At 35.0% G+C, this 12,231-nt stretch overlaps 2 protein-coding genes across 2 annotated transcripts; one reads left to right on the top strand and one right to left on the bottom strand.

Moving 5' to 3' along the window:
* Positions 1–6,435: 6,435 nt before the first annotated feature.
* Positions 6,436–7,673, top strand: LOC120207894. The gene is made up of 2 exons (XM_039207299.1): positions 6,436–6,766; positions 6,972–7,673. Exons 1-2 carry the CDS (start codon positions 6,746–6,748, stop codon positions 7,332–7,334), a joined length of 384 nt encoding a protein of 127 aa, XP_039063230.1. The 5' UTR covers positions 6,436–6,745; the 3' UTR covers positions 7,335–7,673.
* A 2,113-nt stretch (positions 7,674–9,786) lies between these two features.
* Positions 9,787–12,153, bottom strand: LOC120207883 (single-stranded DNA-binding protein, mitochondrial). Its single transcript, XM_039207293.1, has 4 exons — positions 11,794–12,153; positions 11,318–11,544; positions 10,369–10,469; positions 9,787–9,955 (listed from the first exon to the last, which is right to left on the bottom strand). Exons 1-4 carry the CDS (start codon positions 12,034–12,036, stop codon positions 9,876–9,878), a joined length of 651 nt encoding a protein of 216 aa, XP_039063224.1. The 5' UTR covers positions 12,037–12,153; the 3' UTR covers positions 9,787–9,875.
* Positions 12,154–12,231: the final 78 nt, after the last annotated feature.

Raw genomic sequence — 12,231 nt, 5'->3', positions numbered from 1 at the left:
GTTACAGATCTTTGACAAAGTAACATGATTTAAAATAATGACTTTGACCTTACCCAGAATATACCCTCAAACACCGTACTCTGCTCTTGCAATTAACCAATATAACCTTTTCCTTTCATAAGGGGCGGACAACATGGGGCATCCTTTTGCATATGACATTACTATGCTTTTATTTAAGACGTTCAGTGATGATCATGATCTTCACAGATGGAATAGTCGAGTAGGTAAATCTAGTTTAGGTCAGTTGCTTGGGAATTGAACTCTAAAGATGTGATTCCTTGACTTTCAAAAACACCTAGACTATAACAGGTTCTTCTTGACAAACTTAAGATGTTGAATCTGTATACCCAAATTATAATTATATATATATATATATATAAACAATAAAGCTTGAGTTGTCCCTATAAAGTAATTGGTTAAACGCCCCAGCTTTATGGATAAGATTCAGCTAACCTGATAAAGGTGATTATAATATACGATAAAGCTTGAGTTGTCCCTCTAGAGCAATTGGTTAAACTCCCCGACTTTATGGATAATATTCAGCTAGCCTGGTAAGGTGATTATAATATCTATACAATGATATTAAGTTGTCCCTCTAGAGCAATTGGTTAAACGCCCCAGCTTTATGGATTCAACTAGCCAGACAATGGCAAATTTAAATAAGGAGTTTCGGTAAAAATGGACTAAGGGAGTTAAGGAACACATGTTATAGTCAACATCACACGAGCACTTAGGAATTTCATTTTTAGACCGATATTTCTACACTACCTTTGTTAGAGGAGCTTACAAAAACTTGAACAAAAGGAAGATTTCAGAGAACCGAAATAGAAGGTCTAGTAATTGATAATGCTAGTTGTGTCATTTTGTCTGCATCCAATTAAAATGCCAAGCCAAAGAAATGCATGTTGCAATAACCGAAAAATGACCTTTTTATGGCTGAAACCTTAGGTCAACCTAAAGTCAACTCATCCATTTGAACATTTGTCAAAGAGCTATAACTCTGAAAGCATTAGAAAGAGCTATTAGTTCCTTTGATATACTTTGAATTCATTTTTACAAATTGATTCAATTAAGGAGTGATATTTTACAGCATTTTTATCCTTTTCCCTCCTAAAACAAGAAAAAATAGAAAAACATTTTCAAACATAACAGTCTCAGATATGAAAGGTCTGTAAAGCCAAAGCTTGAAAAGAGAATGGGGCACGATCGATTCCATGGACCATATTGGCAGGCGAAACACGGGACTCCAATCCAAGAGATAAAATATAACTCATTCATGTTGCATGCATCTTAGGCATACTTAAGAGCATCACATTTATTATTTTTCGCATAAATGATTTTTTACAGTTTTTAGAGTCGAGTTTCGACTTCAAGACGAAGGATACTCGATTCAAAAGCACCTTTAAAGATTGGTGGTCGTTGCTTAACTCAGCAGCGAGAAGCTAAACCTCAACCTTGACAATCAACTTCAGATAAGTTCGAGAACTAATTTAGAACAAATTCATTTCAGCTAAACTCAATAACGAGTAGCAGTTTTCCAGTTAACACTTTCAAGCCAGATTTCAATTCCACGATGGAAGATATCCGGCTGACAGAAGGGGAGTCATCCAAAAATCATATCACTTGGTTCAGTCCCGCTCAGAGGAACCACCTGAAGAACTATGATCGGCTTACACCTGTGAAGGGAAGCCATTTTTTAAAGACAACATTTGTAGCATAACTCAATGCTAGAATGGTTATCTGCCAACGAAGACTTTTGAGTTCGACTACGCTCAGCTCCAAGACACATCATTTGCAGCATAACTTAAGTCGAGAAGGGTTATCTGCCAACCAAAGACCTTCGAGTTTGACTACGCTCTGCTCCAAGGCATATCATTTGTAACATAACTTAAGTCGAGAAGGGTTATCTGCTAACCAAAGACCTTCGAGTTCGACTACGCTCAGCTCCAAGGCACATTATTTACAGCATAGCTTAAGTCGAGAAGGGCTATCTGCCAAAGACCCTCAAGTTCGATTACACTCTGCTTCGAGGGTACATCATTTACAGTATAACTCTAGGCTAGAAGGGTTATCTGTCACCAAAAGACCTTCGAGTTCGACTACGCTCAGCTCCAAGGCACATCATTTGCAGCATAGCTTAAGTTGAGAAGGGTTATCTGCCAAAGACCCTCGAGTTCGATTACACTCAGCTTCGAGGGCACATCATTTACAGCATAACTCAAGGCTAGAAGGGTTATCTGTCACCAAAGACCTTCGAGTTTGACTACGCTTAGCTTTAAGGCACATCATTTGCAGCATAGCTTAAGTCAAGAAAGGTTATCTGCCAACAAATACCTTTGAGTTCGACTACGCTTAGCTTCAAGGCACATCATTACAGTATAGATCAAGGCAAGAAGGGCTATCTGTCAATAAAATTGTAGAGTCGACTCCATTCAGCTCGATGACACCTCAATCACACTACTGTCTGATTGTAATCGAGGTTTTCAAGTTGAGGAGAAGTCCTGGGTTAATTGTGCAAAACACTATTTTTCGACAGCATAGCTTAAGTCGAGAAAAGCTATATGTCGACGAAAACCTTTTGAGTTCAATTTCATTCAGCTCGAAAACCTGTCAATCACATGGTGGAGTCAAGGAACTACTTTCCAGTCGAATTTTCAACCAAGGTCTTTAAGCCGAGAAGAAGACCAAAAAGCAACGAGAAGTCACATCCCGATTCAAATCTCGAACTGCGGCTTTAATTCTATATCATTTCGAGATGGACTCGACTTCGCGAAGGAGGAGACATCCGGAACACAATTTGACAGGGAGTTATTCTATTCAATCTTCAACTCCACCGGACGAAAATTTGTGTCTTTTTATCTTTGTCCTTTTTTCGTTCCACAAAAAAGGACAAAGAGGGGCAGTTGTAGACACTCATTTTCGTCCGAATTGTTTTTTGAAAATGATTTTTAGGATATATTATATATAGTTTGAAATCATTTTGAAAATTATATAAAATATGGTTTTTAAAAAAAATTAGAAAACTTATATAATATATGGTTTTGAAAATATTTTGAAATATATATTTAATATATATAGTTTTTGAAAAACATTTTGAAAATGTATATATTATATGGTTTTTGAAAAACATTTTGAAAATACATATAATATATAGTTTTGAAATCATTTTGAAAACATAGTTTTAAAACATTTTTGAAAACTATCTAATTTTGAAAACATTTTAAAATATATATATATATATATTTTTTAAAAATATTTTTTTTGAAATATATATTATATAGGTTTTTGGAAAATATTTTTTATAATAATAATATTATTATTGTTATTTATTTTTTATTTTTTATTATTAATTTTAATTTTAAATTTTATTTTATTGTTCAGGTCCAATAACCAATCCAACAAAGGGTCTATTATCCTGGGCCAATTTTGGAGCCTGATCCAACCCAGTCCACTAGGGTTTTTAGAACCCTAATGTATCAAGACAGTCAGTCAAAGGCGCTGCACAAACCAAACGACTGAAAGGGTAAAAGGCACAAGTCAATATGGATCGTTGGATCTGACCCAATCTAACAACCAGAAAGCAACCTCAACAGTCAGAAGTGATATCAAGAGTCAGAAGCATTGCACGTCGCCGGTCAAACATGTAACATGATGGGAGCAAAAATCAGAACCAACACCGAAATACACACAACAACCGGCCACCCCAGAATATCCGGGATCGACCCCGGAATATCCGGGATCGATCCCAACGCAACTGAAAAATAGCCCCTAACGGGGTTGTATAAATATCAAGCATCACAGAACTGATCAAGAGGAGGACGGTACCACCATCGTCATAGAACCGACGAGAACATACAAAAACAGTACCAAAACACGCATCAACAAGCCAACATCGTCACCGTACCAGAACACAACCATCAAACCCATCAACCACACCCACAACCAAAAAACCAGATTGAAACGTAAGCCAAACACAACAAAACCCATCATCACAATATAACGAAAAGAAGAAAAAAAATCAAAAAAACACAAAGGCAACCCTGATCTAAGCCCCGAAGAGGGGAAAGTCACCGAAAATGCGAAAGATCGCTGGAGAATGTGAAGGGCTGAAAGTTTTTTTTAGATCTATGTTTACTGTAGTGTGTTTTGGGGATTTGGACGTTGGTTTCGAACTCACGGGGCTGGCACGAGCATTTTGAGGATAGGTAAATTTTTCTGGCCACCACCGTCGATGGCCGGAGCGGCAGCGACACGACAAGGTTAGGCTACCGGGCGGTGGCCAGATATCGCCCAAGGGAAAGGGTTGAGAGTGTTTCTCTCATTTGAGAGAGATGAGACTTCTGAGAATGTTTGAATAATGAAGTAAAAATGGGTTGTTTGGCTATTTATATACCAGGGGCCTTCTTGCAATTAGAGAATTTTTAATTCTCTCAGCGGTCCCTGGAAGTTTGAATCGTATTATAATCCGGTCACTGTTTGTAATTTTACATATATATTCTCAATTCATTCAATTTGGTCCTTGTTTATACTTTGTGAAGTAACCCTCTAATTTATTTATTTTTTTGCAATTTGTCTTTTTTTAGTATCAATTTCAGTCCACAAAGTCCAATTTAATTCATTTTGGCCCTCTTATTTATTTACTTTATTTAGTTTTTATTTTATCTTCCTAACATTTTCTAATTTCAAACCTTAACCTTTTTTTCATTTCCTTTATATTTTATTTATTATTTCTTTTATTTTTTTATATTTTTATATTTTTTATTTTTTTGGAATTACCATTTCTATTATTTTATTTATTTATTCCTAGAAATTTTATATTTTCTCCTTCTGCTTTGTCTTTTTTTAAAACATTTTTCCTTTTAAAATTTAACATCCTTTTTATTTTTATTCTTTTCATTTTTTTCCTTATTATTTAATTAATTTTACTCGATATTTTTATTTACTATCTAACATTTTTTTATTTTTCAGTAATAATTCCAACTGGTCAAAGGTAAGTAATTTGAATCGAACATTTTAAATTTTAATTTATTTTTTAAATTTTCGCAATTAAAGACAACTAAAAAATTAATTGGTACCGAAAGGGAAGTTCAAGGGTGCTAATCCTTCCTTGACCGTAACCGACTCCCGAACCCGACATATTTCTGGTACAACGCAGATCAGGTAAGATGATGTTTGACCCACCTAAACTCGTTTTAAAATGATCGGTGGCGACTCCAAATTATTTTTCCCAAGTCGTAGCCCAATTCTAGGCCCAACCGAAAGACGGTCGCGATAGTTTGAACTCATATCAATGATGCATGTAATAAACAAAAAATAAATTTACATTATTCATATATTTTCTTACAAGTTATAATAAATAAAAGATAAATTTACATTATTCATAAAAATAAAGAATAAAATAAACATTGAAAATAGTTGATATACATTGTTGCAATAAAAAAAATTATAGTGTTAACGCATCTATTAGAACGAAAACAATGAACTTATTAACATATAATAAACAATAACAATAATTATCTCAAAATTGAAAATCAATCCAATATCTTTAATAATTCTAAACATTAAAAAGCACAAAATCTTTATCAATATCAAATAATAATTTTAAAAATATTGAAACATTAAAATTTCAAAGAATAAGCAAATTTAATTAACTTTACCTTGATTGCTAAATTGTGATTTGATTCTATTGGTTTTTCTCTTTGAAAATTGTTAAAAATTTAATATTATTCTATCAAAAGATGAATATTATGGGTTAGGGTTCATAAATAAATTTTAAAATAAAAATAAATAATAAAAATAAAAATATATTCTTTTTATTTGAATAACACTCATAGGGCACTCCTGGTTTTTGGAGGTCTTCCATATATTAGTCCAACAAATTACCAAAAACCTTTTGCAAATTTTATAATACTAAAATTATCAATTTTAATCTTTATAATAGAATATATAAAAAATGTATCCTTTAATATAACATATGTACATTAATATATATATATATATATCATATATTTAAATGTTAAATACTTATAGCTACATATTTAAAAAATACTACTTTGAAACTATAAAATAGACATATATTAAAGTACAAGAGCTAAATAATAAATAAAATATAAAAACAGGGACTAAATCGCAGCTAACGGAAGTGACAAGGACTAAACGTACAAATAAGTCGAACATACAATCTTATTGAAATAAAATAATATCTAACATGGGAATGGATCAAAATGTAAATGTAAATAAATTAAGTGCTCAAACCATAAAGAAATAAAACTACAATTGATGACCAAATCAAAACGATTACAAATTATAGAGGACTAAAGGTGCTATTAACCCTACTCCCAAAACGCACAACTTCTCCCTTCCTAAACGGCGTCATATGATATGGGCTATATAAACTCAAAAACAAGGTCGAAAATGGCTTAAAAGTCTCATTTGTTTCGTCTCTTATTTTTTGCCGAAAGGGGAAACCCAAACTCTCTACTCTTCCTCATTTCTCCTCCGTGAGAAATGGAAGGTCACTCCCTCCGGCCACCTTAAAGCCCCTATTTTCTCGTTGTTGAACTTTAGAACCCTTGAAACTCTCATAAAACCAAGCCTTCGAGAAACCTCAAAGCTAAAAGAAGCCTAAACAATTTCTAAGCCCTCTCGTTTTTTGACCTCTACACCCATACGAGACTTCTATGCTCTGAACTAAAATAAAGAGGGTCTCACCTTCGATGATGGAGGGTTTCCTAGCTCCGACGAGATGAGTTTCTATTCCTTAAGGGTAAGGTTTTCTCCTTTCTCTTCTTTTTTTTTTTGATTTTTTCTTTTTGATTCTACCCCTCCCCTCGTTTTTTGGGGTTTATGTGGTTATATATACCCTCTTTTTCTTCTTCTGTTTTGTTTGAAAATCCAAAAGCCCCTTTTCTTTCTCAATTTTATTCCTCCTCGTTTTGTCTATTGCGTGTGGGAGAGGAACCACAAAATAGGGACCTTTCACCATCCGATTCTTCTGTGGCTCCATCCAAAGGCTCAAATCCATTTCCCAACGACTTCTGACAATCGTACAAAGGGGCGTTCCAATTTCTGTTATGACAGAGGCTGAAGGAGGCCTTGGCAGAGGCACATGGATGCTGTGGGGGACCGAGAGTGGGTGCGTTGTTGCTGGAGATGTCCCTGTCAACACGTTGGGAGCTCGAGGAATCGTGTGTGCATCAGACGCGAGACCAAATCGACAGTTGGGCTTCGATCTTAGTCGGTGGCGACTGGTGCATTATCTCCTTGAATTTGGAGCATTTAGATCTCTCACAGATCCAACAGTGGAGAGTCAATTGCGCAATGATCCCATCTAAGGTTATGAAACCCCTAAAGGCCCCTTAATCTGGACCGTTGAATTGGTCCAGATCCAATGGTCCTGATGATGCGGCGCGGAGTTGAAAAGTTCATTAGGGTTTCACAAACCCTAGTCACATGTAATCTGAGCCGTCGTTTTCTCCCTTGATCGAATGACTGAGGATGTGTGACGCTGGTATTAGGGTAAAAAAAACTAACTGGAGATGATCCTGGATCGACACAGGTGGGTTGCTGAACTCTTTAGGCCCCTGCGTTGGGTCATTTGTTTTGTAAAAAAAAAACTTTTGGATTGTATTGGACTTGAATTGTTTGGACTCTCTGTCAATTAAACCTGCATATGTTAGTACCTTGCATTTTATTTATATGTTAATGTGTTTTATATTTATATTTATATTTTTACTAATCGAAGTATGTAATATTCATATACTATAATTAATCACCAAAATTATAGACCCTATCCTACTCACGTATATATTAATATAATGTAATATAAATACTTGCAACCCTTAAATGTATTTATTTATTCATTTATAGCTAAATGATAACTCAATAATTCAAATTTAATTTAAGACGGAAATATGTGTTTACACATTGATTGTATAATAAAGTAGGCATTAAGATTTTACATGAAAATTTATTTTATTAATATATGTTTATAGGATAGTTATTTGATTACAAAAATATTTTATTTACTAAAAATATTTTTTACTATTAATCAATATAAAAAAAATAAATTTCTTATTATCAATCAAACTAAATTTTTTACTTTTTTTCAATCTCATATCTTCATTGAATTATATAACATCAAATTCAAATCTGACTCTAACAGAATTATTATAATTTCAATGATACGAAAGATGTTTTAAGCTCACATTCAATATATTCAAATAACAATTCTTGGCCCTCAGATGAAAGAAATTTTGGGCAAGATGATTTTTTCCACCGTAGGATTAGATGGGCTTAGAGAAGAGAATTATGTAGAGTAGGGATGGCAAACGGGTACAGTTTTGTGGATTCCGCACCGCACCCGCTCCAATTGGGGCGGGGATGGGTATAATTTTAGCGGGTAGTGGGCGGGTGTGGATTTAGAAAGTGATACCCGTCATGGGTAGTGGGCGGGTAATGGGTTTGAGACATTACCCACCCCGCATCCACCCCGTATCCGCCCGCCCACTTTCTATTAAATATGTAGGTAGTAGTGAATTTAAATTGGAGCGCTCTCAATTGGAGGAAATAGAGAATGATGATTGTAATACTGGAGTATCAGATGTCACAAGTATTGCCTGAAATTTTAGAATGTTGTGCTAAAGAACAAAAACATTATGTGTTTGTCATTTATGTTTATAAACTTTAATTATGTCTTTTATTATGGTGTTTTATGTACTTTAAGATCTATATTAAAATTTAACTCAGATAATCCTTGGATTATTTTATTATGTTTCTTAATGGATATGTTTCTTAATGGAAATGTTTTTTTTATGTTTGTTGCTTATATATAACTTAAGTTTTCTTTCATGCGGGTCTAGACGGGTACGTCGCTAGTGGATAATGGGTGTGGAGATGGATTTAAGAATGTACCCGCGTGGGCGGGTGTGGATTTAAAAATTTGTACCCATCATGGGTGGTGGGCGGGTGGTGGATTGAAAAATATTAGGTGGGTATGAGGATGGGGGAGGGGGTATCCGCACCCGACCCGCCCGTTTGCCATCCCTAATGTAGAGCATTTGGTATATACTTTGGCAATGCAATGAAGTTTAATTAAAGAAGTGCACCCAACTTTTGAAAAAACTTAAATTGAAGGAAGGGATAAAATCAAAGTATATTTGGGGTAGCTTGACGTGTGGCGAAAGATAAAGGTGGGAGGAAGTTAATTTTTGTGTATTCATAGTTTACAGTTTAATTTATGGATATGCTTTAATGGTGTGATGTATCGTAATTGTATTGAGTATTGTATTTAGGGATGGGTCTAGAGTTGACAAAATAGAGTAGTTGTGTCCTTTAAAAAATACATAAATATTAATATTATTAGTACTTTTCAAAAATAAAATCTTAATATATTAATAATATTCGAGTTTCTCGCAAACTTTACGAATCAAGTATCAAATAGCTCGTTTCGACTCATTATGAACTCGAGTCAAACTCAAACTCAAGTCAGGTCCATTCAAATCGAGTATTTATCAAGCTTTGACCGAATCGATATCGAGCAGCTCACAATATGTCTCGTCTCATTTACTGTCCTAATAATTTCAATGCACACTTGTGGGGAAAATAGAATTCTATAACTAGTGCACCTGCTAATAATCCTGTATACATACACCTCCGATCCATGCTACATCGCCGACTTGGACTTGGACTCAGCTCCGGATAATGGATGTTAGTAGGTTATTAACATAATTAAAGTTAAACATTAGATGCGATTTCACATTTAACGACTTTAACGGCCAATGGAAATCCACAAACTTCATCCATAAATAAAATACTTTTAACATTGTTTTCCATCTCAACTACATGTTCTCTTCTTCAACTAACACCAATGCTTTCTAGTAAAGCCCAGCACCTTTCATTTCTCCAGAAGTTGGTCCCTGGGAATCATCACCTTTTCCCAAGAACACAATCCGACCTGCAAATTTCGCAGCAGAAGTGAAAAGTCAAGTACGAGCTCATTTTGGTATAAAACAACAGTTTTTTGTTAACTTGCACTTCACCCTAACCAACCAAAAAAAACTAAGCCTCTCATTTCATTCATGAAGCAAAAACCAAGACTAAGGAAAAGAAAAGACCACGGGTGCGGCTCCCATTTTGGAGTGTTCGAGCAATAAAGATAAAATCAGTCATACATTTGAGCATTTAATCACCGAATGAAATATTAATAACATCTTATCACTCGTCAAAATCCATAGCACTAAAAATATGCAAGAAAAAAAATATTGGCAGAACCTGTATGGTGTTCTCATTTCTTTTAAAGTTCAATAGTGCAAGTAAAATACTAAAGCATGAGGTTAGTAAAGAATGGAAGAAACGTAATATGATTACCATTTCGACGAACAGAAACCTCTCTTAGGCGTCGAGCCAGACCAGTGGTGGGATCACAGAAGATTTTTGTCTCTAAATTTCCCTCCAAATATACAATTGTACTACATCACCCAAAAGGAGAAAAAAGAAGAGATTAGTACAACCAAGATCAAGAATGAAGAAAATCAACAGCACATATAATTAAGATAAGAAATTGCAGTTAAAAAGCATCAGGCCATGCTCAAAACAAGATTACTATAGAATTCAATATCCCACTATGACCCGTTCCAAGTGACAGGTTAGACAATTTTGAATTTCATTCGTTAACAGAAATGATCAACCTAATTATATATATTTTTTAAACAGTTCTATGAAAAACTGCTATGCATAGAAGTGATCCATTACAGCGCCCCCCCCCCCCCCCTCCAATATCAAGGAAAACACAAAACAAACGCAAGCTATCTAGAATTCATAGGTTAATTAGTAGTTCCCATTCAGCCTAAACTCAGTCATAAAAGCTTTCCGAAGCAACTATTCTCTTGAACTCAACAAGATAATGAGCAAAGATTCTCTGAAATTCTAAAAAGGCCATCGACTGAACCATCTTCCAAGACACTTTTGTCACTAACCTTTCTGATAGAGGGCTAATCATGCAATAGTTTAAACATGGCTACCCAATTCCAGAAGTAAATATATAATCACCAGAGCACCATCAATAGAAGTACTTATAACTACTTAGTAATGTTAGGGCATTCACCCTTTAATCGTTTACAGCATGCTTGTGCTTCCAAAACAAAAGAAATCACATTAATTAACCCTTTCAATACCTTTTGCAAAACACAGATGTCAATATTAAAAACGGCAATAAGGAACAAAATTCAAGGATAAGAAAAGGGACGTAATCCAAATATCGAAAGAAGCATTCGTGCAATATCGGGTACAATAAAATATGCTCCAAATGAAACCTTACCCAGGAAGAGCATGCTTCAGGACAAGATCTCCCAACCCTTCTTGGTAAACACTAACTCGATGCCACTGAATAGCAGAGCGATTAGCATACTCCCCTGGTTCCTCATTCTCAAAAGGCCTCCTGTTGTTTCGAATCCCACCTGTCCCCACCGAAAACATTGTAATCGACATCCCATTCTTCAGTTTCTTCTGCACTGGGGTTCGCCCTACCTGTCCAACCAAAATTGCCTACAAACAGGAAAACCAGCCAGAAGTGCAAGAATCATTTCCAGTTAACTTTCTGAATGGAGCTTCAATACTAAAGATTCCTACATATAAAAGCATATATGAAAATTTTATCTATTATATTTATTTTTAACTTTTAAGTTAGCTAATGCCCAGAATTCTACAAACAGAAATACTGAAATTTGAATAAAATTATTTTCTCATGTGAAATAAGTTAAAGATTCAGAGCCATTAGAGTGAAAATGAATGAACCTTGTAAATGCCCGTATCGAGACCATTCTTAAGCGGGCGGTCGTATAAACGACGCTGAGTGGTGGAGTCCTCGGCAGATTCAGGAGGCGGAGTTGAGTTGGGAAATGGGTCAGAATCCGAGTCGGAAGTTTCAGAAGAGGTGGTGGTGGTAGTGCAAAAGGGCATTGAAAGTTTAGGGGTTTGGGGGTTTGAAAAAAGAGATCGATAAACCCTTGTTGATAAATTTGCCATCGATTTCGCCATTACTTAGCTTCAAATTTTGGAATGCTGCGACGCGGGTATAGTATTGTGGGTCTAAAAACAAAGTTAAACAACAACACGCCCTTTGACGTCTCTCAAACCAATTTTTCTAATCCCTAAACAAAACCCAGTTATAGGGCCAATTAACTAGGGGTGTATTCGGTTCAGTTCGGTTTGGTTCGGTTTTTTATCAAAAAT

The sequence above is a fragment of the Hibiscus syriacus genome, unplaced genomic scaffold, assembly GCF_006381635.1.
Source record: "Hibiscus syriacus cultivar Baekdansim isolate YM2019G1 unplaced genomic scaffold, ASM638163v2 tig00000510_pilon, whole genome shotgun sequence".
In the NCBI taxonomy this organism is placed as follows: domain Eukaryota; kingdom Viridiplantae; phylum Streptophyta; class Magnoliopsida; order Malvales; family Malvaceae; genus Hibiscus; species Hibiscus syriacus.
This window is presented reverse-complemented; position numbering and strand designations above follow the sequence as displayed.

Bases quoted from the DNA above. Each gene is read 5' to 3' on its own strand.
- LOC120207894 (XM_039207299.1), top strand. From the start codon at position 6,746: ATGAGTTTCTATTCCTTAAGG. The intron at 6,767-6,971 runs GTAAGGTTTTCT...ACCACAAAATAG, and splicing joins TGAGTTTCTATTCCTTAAGG to GGACCTTTCACCATCCGATT.
- LOC120207883 (XM_039207293.1), bottom strand. From the start codon at position 12,036: ATGGCGAAATCGATGGCAAATTTATCAACAAGGGTTTATCGATCTCTT. The intron at 11,545-11,793 runs GTTCATTCATTT...TCCTGTTTGTAG, and splicing joins TCGATACGGGCATTTACAAG to GCAATTTTGGTTGGACAGGT. The intron at 10,470-11,317 runs GTAAGGTTTCAT...TGGGTGATGTAG, and splicing joins CTGAAGCATGCTCTTCCTGG to TACAATTGTATATTTGGAGG.